Source organism: Ptychodera flava, chromosome 5 (assembly GCF_041260155.1).
Source record: "Ptychodera flava strain L36383 chromosome 5, AS_Pfla_20210202, whole genome shotgun sequence".
Classification (NCBI taxonomy): domain Eukaryota; kingdom Metazoa; phylum Hemichordata; class Enteropneusta; family Ptychoderidae; genus Ptychodera; species Ptychodera flava.
In genome coordinates, this window is record NC_091932.1 from 41072132 (window position 1) to 41085237 (window position 13106).

Sequence of the window (13106 nt, forward strand, 5' to 3'; positions counted from 1 at the left end):
ATTATCATGTTTTATGAATGCACCAAACAAAGTGCCATGCTTTGCAAATGACTTTACTCCAGTTTGAATTTGACATTGAACAAAGTCACTGAGTAGATTATTTCTTCATCAAGAATTTTCACATCTCATCAGTTGGATACACCAACGCTGCATACTTCCCTTTCCCTGCCAAAAATGACACTTTACTTCCTATTTAAATAATTTTGGACATCCTGGTATTCATCAGTGACATTCACATGATAAGCAAACTTGATTTTTTTTCCCCACGGCACTTGGTACTGTACATGCAATGCTATATTTAGGACAAAAATTTTATGACTGCAATCAGTACTATACACATAGAAGCCCTTTTAGACTAATTTATATATTTGATATGTACTACTGTTGAAATCAATACAAATGCAATGGAGGCTGATGTACATTCTTCTTGCAAAACATCTTACCAACTAGTCCTACGACTGGGTTCAAAGATTTCAGTAAACTGGCCAGGAACTCTAACCATGCTTTATCACGTAGAACACCTCGGTTGAGAATGGTTAGGAAGTTCTGTAATTCCTTGACAATCATAAAACACAGTAACCGATCCAAGCCTGTCAGCCCATAGGTACCAATACTGTCCTGTGATCAAAAATAAACATCAAATGAAAAAGTCAATATATCTGTTGATGATATTGAACTTGACTATCCCTTAATCAAGTTAATGGGATGGATTGCATCAATATACTATGGAAATTGAGTAAAATGATCAGGAAAGTGTAGTAATATTAAGTGGTTGAATGTCTTTAAAGGAACCATGTTCACAATTTTTCATGTTTTTATCTATGTAGTGATATAACTTGCAAAAGTCTACCACAAACTCCTGATACATGAATGGGGGTTATTCCTGCTCACGGTAGAAATCTATCATTCATATGCAAAGAAACAAATATTGGGCTGAAAATTTTGATGAGTAATTGAGAAATCACTATTGCAGGAATACTTATAGTCTAGCATTAGTATCTGTAGTATATCTGTTGCATTTTATTCTAAGATTTGTAATTTGTTATGGAGGCCATGATGATCTCACTAAATGTATTTCAATTGTACCAGAAACTCTTTTACTATTCTTTGTATTTGTTGTGTTTTAACCTTTTAGCTGATTAAATACTCTGTTAAATATTCTTTGGAATATGTACAAATATCAGGTCAATATACAAGTAATTCTATTATCAGATACTAGTAATATGAAATTGATAGTAATGACATGCCCTTTGCAATGACAGATACTTTGTACCAGAGGTTTCACTGACTGAGCAAAATTCATGAAAGAGTTTTCCTTATCCTGTGATTTCTTACCTGTACTTTCGAAAAGAGTCGTATTGTCATGACTTCTAGTTTGGTTTTATTGTCATACCAGGTGTTCATTTTGTCAATATAACAGGTTGCTCTGTTGGACAGAAAAAGACAATGAACATTGAAATGAAATTTCTTAATCATCATCATTTCAGCTTTCTTATTGGCCCTTTCAAGGTCAACTTATTCAAGTTCAGCATCAAATCAAGATACCAAAATATCACACTGACACTCACAACTACACCACACTCTACCACTATGACATGTATTGTCTTTGAACTCACGTTGTTGAAAATCATATTTATGTATGGGTCTTCATTTGGTTTTGTAATAATAGGGGACATAGTATACTTTAACAGATTTAACCACATTGACCTTTAACACAGCAACCGATGAACATGGCAGCAAAAAAGGTAAATAGTTTCCCAAATGTCTTGAGAAAGTCAGCACTATGTCTAAGTAGTTTGTTTTGTAAGATGTACTTTTCCCAAGTGAAAATACTTCTTGCATTACAGTATAAATGAACAGCACATTTTAATTTTAAAGGTTACCATCAAGAATTTGACAAAGAAGCAAAATTTTACTTGAAAAGAAGGATGATATCATGGGCAAAAGAATCTATATACAGAATTATATCTTGAAAGTCTGTACAGTATTTGCTACAGATACACAACATACAGAACTCAGCTGCAGCACTGGAGATAAGAAATATAAACACTACTAACCTAGGATCTGTTATCCTGAGAATTTCACGTGCCAAGCGTCCAATGAAATTGACAGATATGTCCATTGGTATCGGAGCATATCTTGGAATGGGAATAGCTGTTGACTGATAGACACTTTGCCAATCTAAGACCTATAAAACAATCAGGAAACATAGCAAGTTAACAGATGTCTGTCACTCCTTTTAAACAAACTTTCATTCATCAATCATGTTATGCGTGGTAAAAAGTTTTTCTGAATGATTTCTACAGTATTTAATCTCTATAACTCTTTCATTGAGAATGAAGAATACTGAGTACACACTGCACAACTTTACAAATCAACAGAATCCTAAGGGGTCAAACTGCTTCACAAATCTATGAAAGGGCCCCTTAACAAAGCCAGATTATTTTTGTTTTATCCCAGTGTTCCTCATATGCACCTTTTTTCTTGATCATTCACATTTCACAATTCTATAAATTCCAACTTACGTCTGCTGTTAAAGGTATACTGTCACCTGTTCAAATTTTGCCACAGTTACCATGGAAAGAGAAAATCTAACCAATCACAGATTTCAAGCAGGTGGCCGCTTTTTAGAAACAGCGCCCTCACATGGACATTTTGAATACCAAGGAACGCCCCTTTGACCATATATGGGCATATTTAGATCACAGATGACTGTATACCTTTAATAAATCCTCATGCAACTGTAATATTGATATTTCCTCTTTCTTATCACTTTTCTACCTGCTCTGTTCTTAGTTACTTTGTTTTTCTTCGGATGTAATAATTTTTTTTTTCTTTCCTGACACTGTCCTGTTTTTATTATTAGCACTGTTTTTGTTTACCTTCAAGCTCTACAAGTTGGATAGCTTGTTTATCTGAGCAATCAACAAACAAATAAATAAAATTGAATCTCTGTAAAAACAAACTGCATTACCTTGGTTCTGAGAAAACTGTTACATTCCTGTTCAACATTATAGTTGATGATTCTAGACACTTCCTCCTGCCAGATTTTTAATCCATAGATATTGACATAATCCTGGATATACTCAAAGGATCTTCTAAATCCATCCATCTTAGCTCCCAATGCATCCAGCTTTGTGCTCAATTCACTAACCTGTGTGAGGTATCAAAAACATCAATTTTGATCAAATGAATTCTGCAACAACTCACAAAACTATGTTGCTTCTTAAATATTTTTCCAAAGTCCATCATGTGATATTGTATACAGTGGAATGCTGGACTTTGATGAAGCCCGGACAAGAAACTGTCTTTTTCATTGTGTAATGTAAAATATAATTTATTTTATGCATGACTCTGTGTTACTTACAGTAAAATGCTTTGTTTTGCATGCGCTGATAAAATTTACAAAAATATACAACATGTAAGTATTACAGGACTTATAAAGACCAAGAGAAAATGTAGATTGGAGAGTCTCTTGAATCTCTGTGGTTGTTTGATGTTAGTCAATACCTTGAGTTTTGTGTTGAATATCAAGCCTTCATGTAAAGCCCATGCTACTTGTCTCACTAGTTCCTTGCGAATGCCATCTTCCAACAACTGCTTTGGATCAATCTGAAATTAATGAAACATGAAAACAGCTTGTCATGAATTACACTATTACAATCTTGTATTTGATAATGTCAGTATAATTGCCTTGGTTATTTTCTGAATGCCTGTACTGGGCATTCTTTCATGGATTCTAAATTACCATAATTATTACAACCACATTGTTTTCATCATTAAAATGGTTTCGGAAAATTCCTAACTTGATGATTTCATTCAGGGTTGTTTTCATCATCGGAATGCTGTATGTGAATACTTAACTTGATGACTCCAAACAGAGATCATTTTCATCATCAGAATGCGGTACGAATACTTACCTTGATGATTCCAACCAGGGTCGTTTTCATCATCAGAATGCTCTATGAATACTTACCTTGATGATTCCAACCAGGGTCGTTTTCATCATTAGAATGCTCTATGAATACTTACCTTGATGATTCCAACCAGGGTCGTTTTCATCATTAGAATGCTCTATGAATACTTACCTTGATGATTCCAACCAGGGTCGTTTTCATCATTAGAATGCTCTATGAATACTTACCTTGATGATTCCAACCAGAGTTGTTTTCATCATCAGAATACCTTCTGTGAATACTGATATGGAATGTGTTAACTTGGCAACCTGTCCAAAAAACAAAACCAAATGATGATGAAATCTTTTTGTAACCAGAGAAAATGTACTGACAGGCCATCATAATTTCTTTAACTTTTTCTGAATCACCTTTGTGAACATTAGTAATAAAATAATATTCAATGTTAAGGTCTTCTGGCATTTTACAAGCATTGAAGTTTACACTCCAGGTAGACCTTACATCCTAGGTTCCTTATTATTCTGCTCAGTGGCAACAAAATTGATTGCTATGTGTGACAAATGTCATACGAATTCCAAATGTTATGGTTACAAAGCAGCCCATCCTTTTATCAACACTCCTATGATTTGGCATATTCATGCCAAGATTCCCCGGCACAAACGCTGTAGGTTCGAAATCATTTCCATATGAAAAGATAACTTACTTGAGGTGTGAACTGACTATCAGTCGGTGATTGCTCTACAAATATCACGGATGATGTCATAGTCATAAACATTGTGATCTTTTGTTCTACTTGATCGGTAGTTTATTTACTCTCTGGGGAGTCATAAGCCATTAATTCGGTAAAGCGGAAATTTTCTGCATTCAGGGGATTAGCCTGGATACATGGTTTGTGCCGGCCAATCTCCTCATGACTACACAAAAGAAACGGCTTTGATGAGATTAAAGCAAAATACTGTGTTACAGAAGTTTTTGCACCTTGTATCTTTGATCTAGCTGTGCATACTCTCTCAGTTTTTCTTTCTCCAATCTAGTGGGAACCTCTTTGATATTGTGAGTTTGAAGACGTATGATGTTTGCCAAGAGTCCAAACATGGTTTCCGGAATGATCTGCAGCACTTTCCTGACATAGGACACCAACTCTCCGGAATAGTACTGAGAGACACTGATCAGATCAGCGCTGTTAGCTTGGTTGATTCTCAGCAGAGGAAGATCCAAAGCTGATGCTAACTGCAATGAATAAACAAAAATTGTCAACAGAATATAGAATATCCAAATACACAGAGACACTCAACATGAAAAATTACACATCTTCACAGCTACTATCAATTAATTGTCATTTAAATTTTTTGAATGTCACTTTCTTGCTGAAGAAATCTCCAAATAGACAACAAATTCATGCACAACATGACAAATAATTGTATGTCTGATTTTGATATTTCAAAAATAATCATCCATATTTAAACTATTCATGGCACTGAATACATAACTCTCAAATTACATGGAAGAAACAGTGATTATTTGAATTGCAAGAGTTTAAAGTTTAACTTTAACACAGCAGTTGAGAACTGTCTTACCTTATTTTGCAAATGATACATGAATTTGTGTATGTCTAGATCACACAGTTAGGTAAAAAAAGATATGTTTGCAATGTCTCAACAATGCAAAACAATAGCAGTGAATTTTCATTTATTGGGAACAATAACTATGATATTTTATCACGCTAATGCCAAGCTATAGGATCTCCTTCTCCTCAGGCCTTCATCCTGATACCAGTAAATTTCATTTGGTGTTTTGCTTCAGAGAATAAATTCGATTGGGGATGACTCACTTCCTCTGAGAAGCAGACATATATTGTTACCTTCACAGCCAGTCAATTTGTATTTTTTAACATGTGATGATGGTTTGAAAGTTATTGAAAATGTCACTGACAATATATTGTTTTTGGTTTATTTGTTTACCTTTAGAAATGTGGCTCTGAGTTTGATGACCAACGACGGATCCTTTTTGATCCCTTCTTGCATGTACCTGGTGTAGCTGTATGTCAAAAAACAAAGCAGTCAACCAGGTTTTTCAAGAAATTATCATTGACAGTAATTCCATGCTTCTACTTGATGTACAGAATTCTATATCATTATCAAATCATACTTAATACTACAGAAAATTGAAATTTGGTAATCTGTGATATTTTTATTTTGTATGATAAAAAGCCCAATATCCTACTTCTTCTGTTTGTCAGCAAAGCTTGATAATGTACAATATGTACAGTTATTGTAAATAAATGGATTTAAATGTAGACCTAAATAAATTTTGATGTGATATATACATAGCTTCACTGAATATAATTATTCATGACTGTCAGTTGATGTAAGTTATGACACATATTTATAAAATCATATTGAGAGCAAGTATTTTTAGTATTTGTTTTTGCATTTTGATAAAAGTTTCATTTTTTATATTAACACTTAAAGGAAATACAGATTTAGTTGGTCCATGATGCTTCAATAATCATTGTTATTATGAAAATTTGATACCCATTTTGTCAAAAATTAACTCTATGTAGTTAATATATACCTTCATTACAATCTATTAAATAAAGCAATATAATAATATAATTTATTCAGATATAATTTCTAATGTTGTTCATACCTATCAACAATTTCCCACGCATAAGAGACATCAGCAATGATTTGCAGTTGAATCAAAACCTCTTCTTTGATATTGATGGTGCGGATCATGTGATGTAAGAATTTCCTAGTTTCAGCAAGAAACTGTCTGACTTGTAAGTTACTCTCCAGTTGATGGAATTCTTGTACCTGCAGGGAATGAACAGCAATGTAGGATTCACAATAATTGCAATCTGATTCTATTTCTGCAGTTAAATTGGAATCTGACAGAGAATTTAAAATGGAATTCAGACTAGTTCTCAATATGATTCTGATTCTACTTCTGGATTGGACTTTCTGGCTAACTACCTGGTAGCAAATAAATCTAATTTATCGATTCAAACACTTTCAGCTAGCTCACCGGGCATACTTGAACTGCTTTGAAAACCTAATTGTATTTCTTGACTCATCGTGAGACATGGCTTTAAAATCAAATAGCCGAAATATGTACTATGTTGATAGAATTTGTAACAATGAGTCACTTTTCTGAGCCATTAGAGTGTTCTGATTTTCATAATCTAAGCCATTTCACAACTAAAAACTTATAAGAAACAGTACAACAAGAATTCCTAGAGTTTTATGATATCAATAAACAGTTCAACTCATAGATCATTAAAGGGGATGAAAAAGTTGTCCTGCAGGATACTATTATTGCAGGGGATAAACTTGATGTGTTTCCGAAGTTTGTGCATCATCACAGGTACATGAATATTCTCCATTGACAATGAGTAATTAACATATAATTTGCATACTTAAACAATATTTATAAATACACTTTGCATAAATCAATACTATTATGTCATACTTCAATAATTAGATGCTTTCCTGGTGTACATAGCATTACTCTATTGATATAAAACAAATTTCAATACATGTTATCAGTAATCATTGCAAGATATATTGTTAATGAATGATTTCAATATATATATTGTTAACGAATGATTTTGTTTTTACCTCTTCCAGAGCTTGAATCAACTGTACAATTTTTCTACCAGCTGAAGTTGAGTCTTCATAATTAAGTGATGTTATCTGCTTACCCATTTCAGAAAACCAGGCTTGCAGATTCTCTGTCAACAAATAATAAGAAATGATAGACGAATCTTTTTTTTCTCAGGATACTGATTGGAATAGAACATATATCAAATCAAATTGAACTGCTAGTTCATGAGGTAATGGATTTATTTTGAACTGTATTTGACTTGGCAGTCTAACTGCTTTAAGATGACTTAGATGTAGACCCTTTTGAGGAAAGGCATTATTGGGTATAGGGGTGAGAGTGGGGGTTGCAATGCCTGTTGTTATCAATGGTGACTGTAGACCTATTTACTGGGCATTGGAGGTGTTTGGATTAAAAATTTTATATGAAACTGAAGCTTCACATCAAAACATGCCTGTATATGAATGATAATACTTTTGGAATATATGTTTCACTGAGAGAGTGGATACAAAGCACCATAAAACAGGTTGGTTTCCTTAACATTTTCGTAACTCTAGACAGGCATGACAAAAGGGAAAGTCAGACAGTTCTTGCATTTCAATTACATTACACTTCCAGTACTGTTGTATGCATCTTCACCACAATTACAGAATTGTTTTAAACCGCAAAGCTTTCAGGTAATATGGGATACCCTTACCATTCTTTTCAACTCTAGTCAGTGGTTTACTGCCACTGTAAACTTCAGACAGTTCCTGCATCCGCTCCGACCCTTCTTTCTTGTAAGCCTCCCACTGTTTCTGTTTGTTTGTCAACATGTGTCGGAACATCTGTCAAGAATTCAGCATAGGAGAAATGAATGATTATGCAAATGTATATCACTTATCTTGCTCAATTCAGAAATGAAGAAAAACAGCAGAGAGAGAGAGAGAGAGAGAGAGAGAGAGAGAGAGAGAGAGAGATACGATGGCAAAATAAAAAGTTTAAAGAAAGAGAAAAGAAGGTGTCTCATTGCAAATAGTGAGGCTGAGAAGAGGTGAATTTTTTCTATCAATGTGCATTGGCTCAAAAGGTCAAATCAGATTGGTACTGTCATTATTAACAGCAACTTAAGGAGTCTAAAACTATTGCTATTGTGTAGTTGATTTGCATTTATGACTGTGATACTTGTATTTGGCCAATCAATAACCTACAATCTTCTGAGACACTGCACATAGCTCCAAGTGATTGACTTACTTCCTTAAGATTCAGCTCTAACTGACTGGTGTTCAACAGGAGAGTGAAAAGCTGTTGTGGGTTAAATTTGCTGTCAAAGATGAGTTGTTCTCGTAACTGCTTGCATCGTTTGTTCAAATCCCATGCTGCAAATCAATTTATAAAACACAGATCAGTAACTTGCCAATGGTCCGGTAAAAACCATGTGATAGATGATGTAGGACAAATGTTTGAAAATGGAACTGTTATCAACATGACATTTGAAAGCAAGCTGTTTATAAACATGATATCAATTCTTTAAAAAATATTCTATGGTCACATTTAGGCAAGCATTCCTTCACAGAATTTGCTTTTTATTTCAAATCATCTTATCCAAAAAAAAATATGCAAAACATACAGCTAATGGGGCTCTAAGAGTTCTTTGGGACACAGAAGTTTCAGGAAATTTCTGTGATTCACTCCAATAAAAGTAGTCACTGATTACTTTTATATCTATATAAAGTATTGTATTAGCTTAGGATGTAAATTTCAGGCTCTTTGTCAGTCCAAACTTTAAATCATGAAGGTGTAGAGTATAAACTACTTACGACCAGCCACAGAATGGAGCATCAACCATCGAAGTGTGACGTTACATTCTCTTAAACAATTCATCAGTTTTGGAATATTGTCCAAGATAAACTCTTCAGTTAGCGTTCCTTCCTGTAAATATCTCATCACCATGGCGTTCAGCTTATTGGTTCTGGCTTCATATCTTGTACTCTGTAAGCAAAGTTAGGTGTTGTATCAGGGGGACGGTACCAAGTGTGGAATCCTATCTTATCATTCGGTGCTATGTATGTCAACTAAAATATCCCTGTCAAGTGTTGCATGTTAACCCTTTCACCACCATGGTTTGGCCCAAACTCATTGTTATCAGAGGAATAAGTGGATCTGTTTACAGGGAGTCAGGTGTGAACAGGTTAAAATTTGGAAAAGGTGATGAATTTAAATCTGAAGTACTGAGGTAATTACAGGATATGACACTATCTATGTCAATCAACTGTTTTAATAATATGAAAATTCTCTACTTTAACTGAAACAAAATTCAACCTTTTCCAAACTTACACTTGCAAGATGACAAAATATATTGTTTCTGATGCCATATTAGCTAGAGGAAGGACACACCATTGTAAAAACCACATTGTATGGATTTGCGTGGCTTCACTTATCATTGACATCTGCATTCAACATGTCTAATATAGCTACTTCTGGTGGAAATGTAGAGATATCGTGATATGAAATCGTACCAAATCTTTGACATTGCTAGGATCCAAAGTATTATTCAGGGCTGTTCTGGCTGCTTTGTATGGTTCCCAAGCATCCATCAAATTCACTGGAATTCCCATGTATATACTGGTAACCTGTACGGAAAGTTTGCAGACACAATTAATCAAACACCTGGAATGCTCTCACAATTCATGAGTTGATACAGAGTTTATACAAATTTACAAGTCTCAATGTGTCCTTAACAGAGTATAACTGGCACAAAGTCCGGTCAGTGTTGTGGTAGCTTTTGCAGATCAGATCAGAGCACTGTACTTTTTCACTCTCATTACAAAAAACTGCATGCGAATGTCAAACTTTTACAATTTTTTAGTGCACTATCTTGGTTAGGCCAGATTTTGCTATTCTATGACTCTGCTATAAGCCATGTCATTTGCATGTCTGCTGTGATATCACAGCATAAATCACACAAGGGACCGGAAATCTTTATTGGACATTTATTGCATTTAGTGAATCACTTGTGTATACACAGTATATATATGAAAAGTGGCCTGGAAGGTATACATGACTTTCTTATGGAGATATCACAGTCAGTTACAAATGGCAAGCAAAGCTGATTGTTTTGACATAGAGGATACATTCCTAACAAATTTTACTTGATGATTATTAGTCAGTTACATTCTGCCATGGCCATTTTTATTGGATGTCTTATTGTCAGGAACTGAAAATGAATTTTAAAAGTTTGGCTGCAATTGATGTACATAGATTTTTCAATATGATAGAACATATTTATCAATGTACTTCTTGTGAAAATCTTTTTTAAAATTGAGAGCAGTAGAATATCCTCTCTTGTTTTCTTCAATATTGAATGACACACACAAGTGATAGAAGCATCCATAATTATCACCATTTTAAAAATTCATAATTTGATCCAATATTATTGATAATTGGATTTCAGCCTGTATCACTGACATACCAACTTGATGGTATTACACATTATTAAAGTGATAGATGCAGAGACTTACCCAGTTGTCTGGGAAATGTTTGTCAACAATTTCTCTCATTTTGGCTTGTTGGTTGTGCAGTATTTCAGGTGCAAAGTACAGTATAACATACAACATTGACGCCTGAGTGGCCAGTGCAGTGCTACGGTGTTCTGGAAACGGGTAAGCTGATATCTGAAAAACAGAAAAGCGCATGAGGTCAATATCAATGTAAATATACAGCATAGTTTAGTGTGATTTCTTTGATTTATTCAATCATCCAAGGGGCAAGGAGTCCAATTGCAGGATGAGATACCCATCATCAGATACCAAATAAGGCAATGAGTGCCGTGCTCAAAGGCACGACACCATACTGGAGTCTCCAACCCACCATCCTCTGATAGTGAGATAGTTACTTTGGTCATACCCCACCCAACAGACCATGATATTGCCTTCAAATGTATTAAGAAGTGCAATTTTAATACACTATGTCAAAAAGACATATTCCTGAAGAGATTAAACCAGTTTTGCAAACGTTTCAAAAAACTTATAATTCAGTATACAACAAAGACTTGTAAAGAGAAAATAAGGCAAGTTACACAAGTGCTAACTCTCTCCCCCTCTAATATCTAATTTTGTATTTACTCACCAGGTTGTAGATGTCATCAGATCTAAGCCGCCCAATCACCATGTTGATGTAGGTTTTGTTGATAGGAACTCTCCTGGATAAATGAACATAGCAGCACAATATTTATGATTTTGACTAGGTCTCATTTCATAATCAATATAAAGAGCAACTTTCATTCTTGTTTTTCACTTTTTGACTGTGTGATACTGAAGTCTCTACAGATTTTAATTCACCATGAAAACAACAATAAGAGTACAGACTTCCTTAGACCTAAATTTGCGACCTGCTCCTTATGTAGGATATACTACATTCTTAATTAATGCTGACCATAAAACTAAACATAACTCAAACAATTTTTACCCCTTCCAGATTACATTGATGTGCTTCCTCTGAGGGAAGACCCTAATTAAACTGATATAAGGTGCAAAGGCTCTGAAAGAAATTATTGCTCAATATGATAAGTGAAGTCAGGAATTTCAAAATGAGTATCACTATGACAACAAAATATTGGCATATACGGTATCACTATGACAACATGATATATCACTTTGGTTACATTCATATAACTTCACTTATAGAGAATAATATACTCCTTAACGCTCACAGGAATGTCTTTGAATTTGATGAATTTCTTTGAATTTGATGAATAAAGGCAATTCCTTCTTAAATTTCCTGGATTTCTATTTTAATACAGTTCATTCAAATCAAGGTTATGTCCGGAAAAGCCATGAACGATTCAGTCCATTTTTTTTCTCTTCATCCAGAAACCTCCCTAATCTCCATCACTTGTAATGACCCATGATTTAGCCTTGGGTGGATATGGCTCATTCCATTTTAAAAGAGGTGTGAAGAACATGTAGAAATGGTATTTACTTACTGAAAATAACTTTCTGGGTAGTTGGATGGCCTTCTTATACCACCAATGCTGGAGTAGCCTGTACTACGCAGTAATTTACACACATCATCAATGTTTGCATCCACAGATGCTTCAGATGCACTGAACATCACAGAAAGAAAAATGTATATTTAAAAATTTGAACAGGAGCCTTGATAACTGTAAATTAATGATCAACAGTTTCCATAAGGGTTTACAATTTTGTTGGAAATTATGATTTTTATCACCATTTTCAATCTTTTATAATTTCAGTAAACAATGTACTTCCCTTTACATTGTATTCCCACAGTTTAGTAATAGTTTTAGTGCATGTATGTCTTTTGAAGAAAATGAGACAGAGAAATATGTAAACTGCAAAATTGATTTCTATAACCTCTTCTTTTTGTAATTTCAGTAAATGATGTACTTCCCTTATATTGTGTTGTTGTAGTTTAGTACCACCATTTTTTTAACTTGTGGTGTATGCAGAAAACCCTTGTGAAGTGTAGTATAAGCTAAGCTCCTTCAACAGGTTCCCTCTTTGTGGTTGTTACTTTCATGATTTATGATTTGAGACTGCGACTGATCTCTGACTTTGACATGTTTATAGGTGTGGTTAAACAAGTACA

General features: G+C 34.3%; 1 protein-coding gene across 1 annotated transcript in view; it reads right to left on the bottom strand.

Moving 5' to 3' along the window:
• The window catches only part of LOC139133960 (WASH complex subunit 5-like), a 29645-nt gene that overhangs the window by 8695 nt on the left and 7844 nt on the right, over positions 1–13106 (bottom strand). The window contains exons 5-21 of the mRNA XM_070700784.1: positions 12481–12600; positions 11625–11697; positions 11018–11170; positions 10016–10129; positions 9317–9488; positions 8751–8875; positions 8215–8344; positions 7535–7647; positions 6564–6730; positions 5876–5951; positions 4893–5144; positions 4145–4225; positions 3511–3612; positions 2975–3154; positions 2058–2188; positions 1336–1426; positions 444–618 (exon numbers count right to left, since the gene is read on the bottom strand). Coding sequence (XP_070556885.1) covers positions 444–618; positions 1336–1426; positions 2058–2188; positions 2975–3154; positions 3511–3612; positions 4145–4225; positions 4893–5144; positions 5876–5951; positions 6564–6730; positions 7535–7647; positions 8215–8344; positions 8751–8875; positions 9317–9488; positions 10016–10129; positions 11018–11170; positions 11625–11697; positions 12481–12600 — 2255 coding nt within the window. The remainder of the gene's footprint in view (positions 1–443; positions 619–1335; positions 1427–2057; positions 2189–2974; positions 3155–3510; positions 3613–4144; positions 4226–4892; positions 5145–5875; positions 5952–6563; positions 6731–7534; positions 7648–8214; positions 8345–8750; positions 8876–9316; positions 9489–10015; positions 10130–11017; positions 11171–11624; positions 11698–12480; positions 12601–13106) is intronic.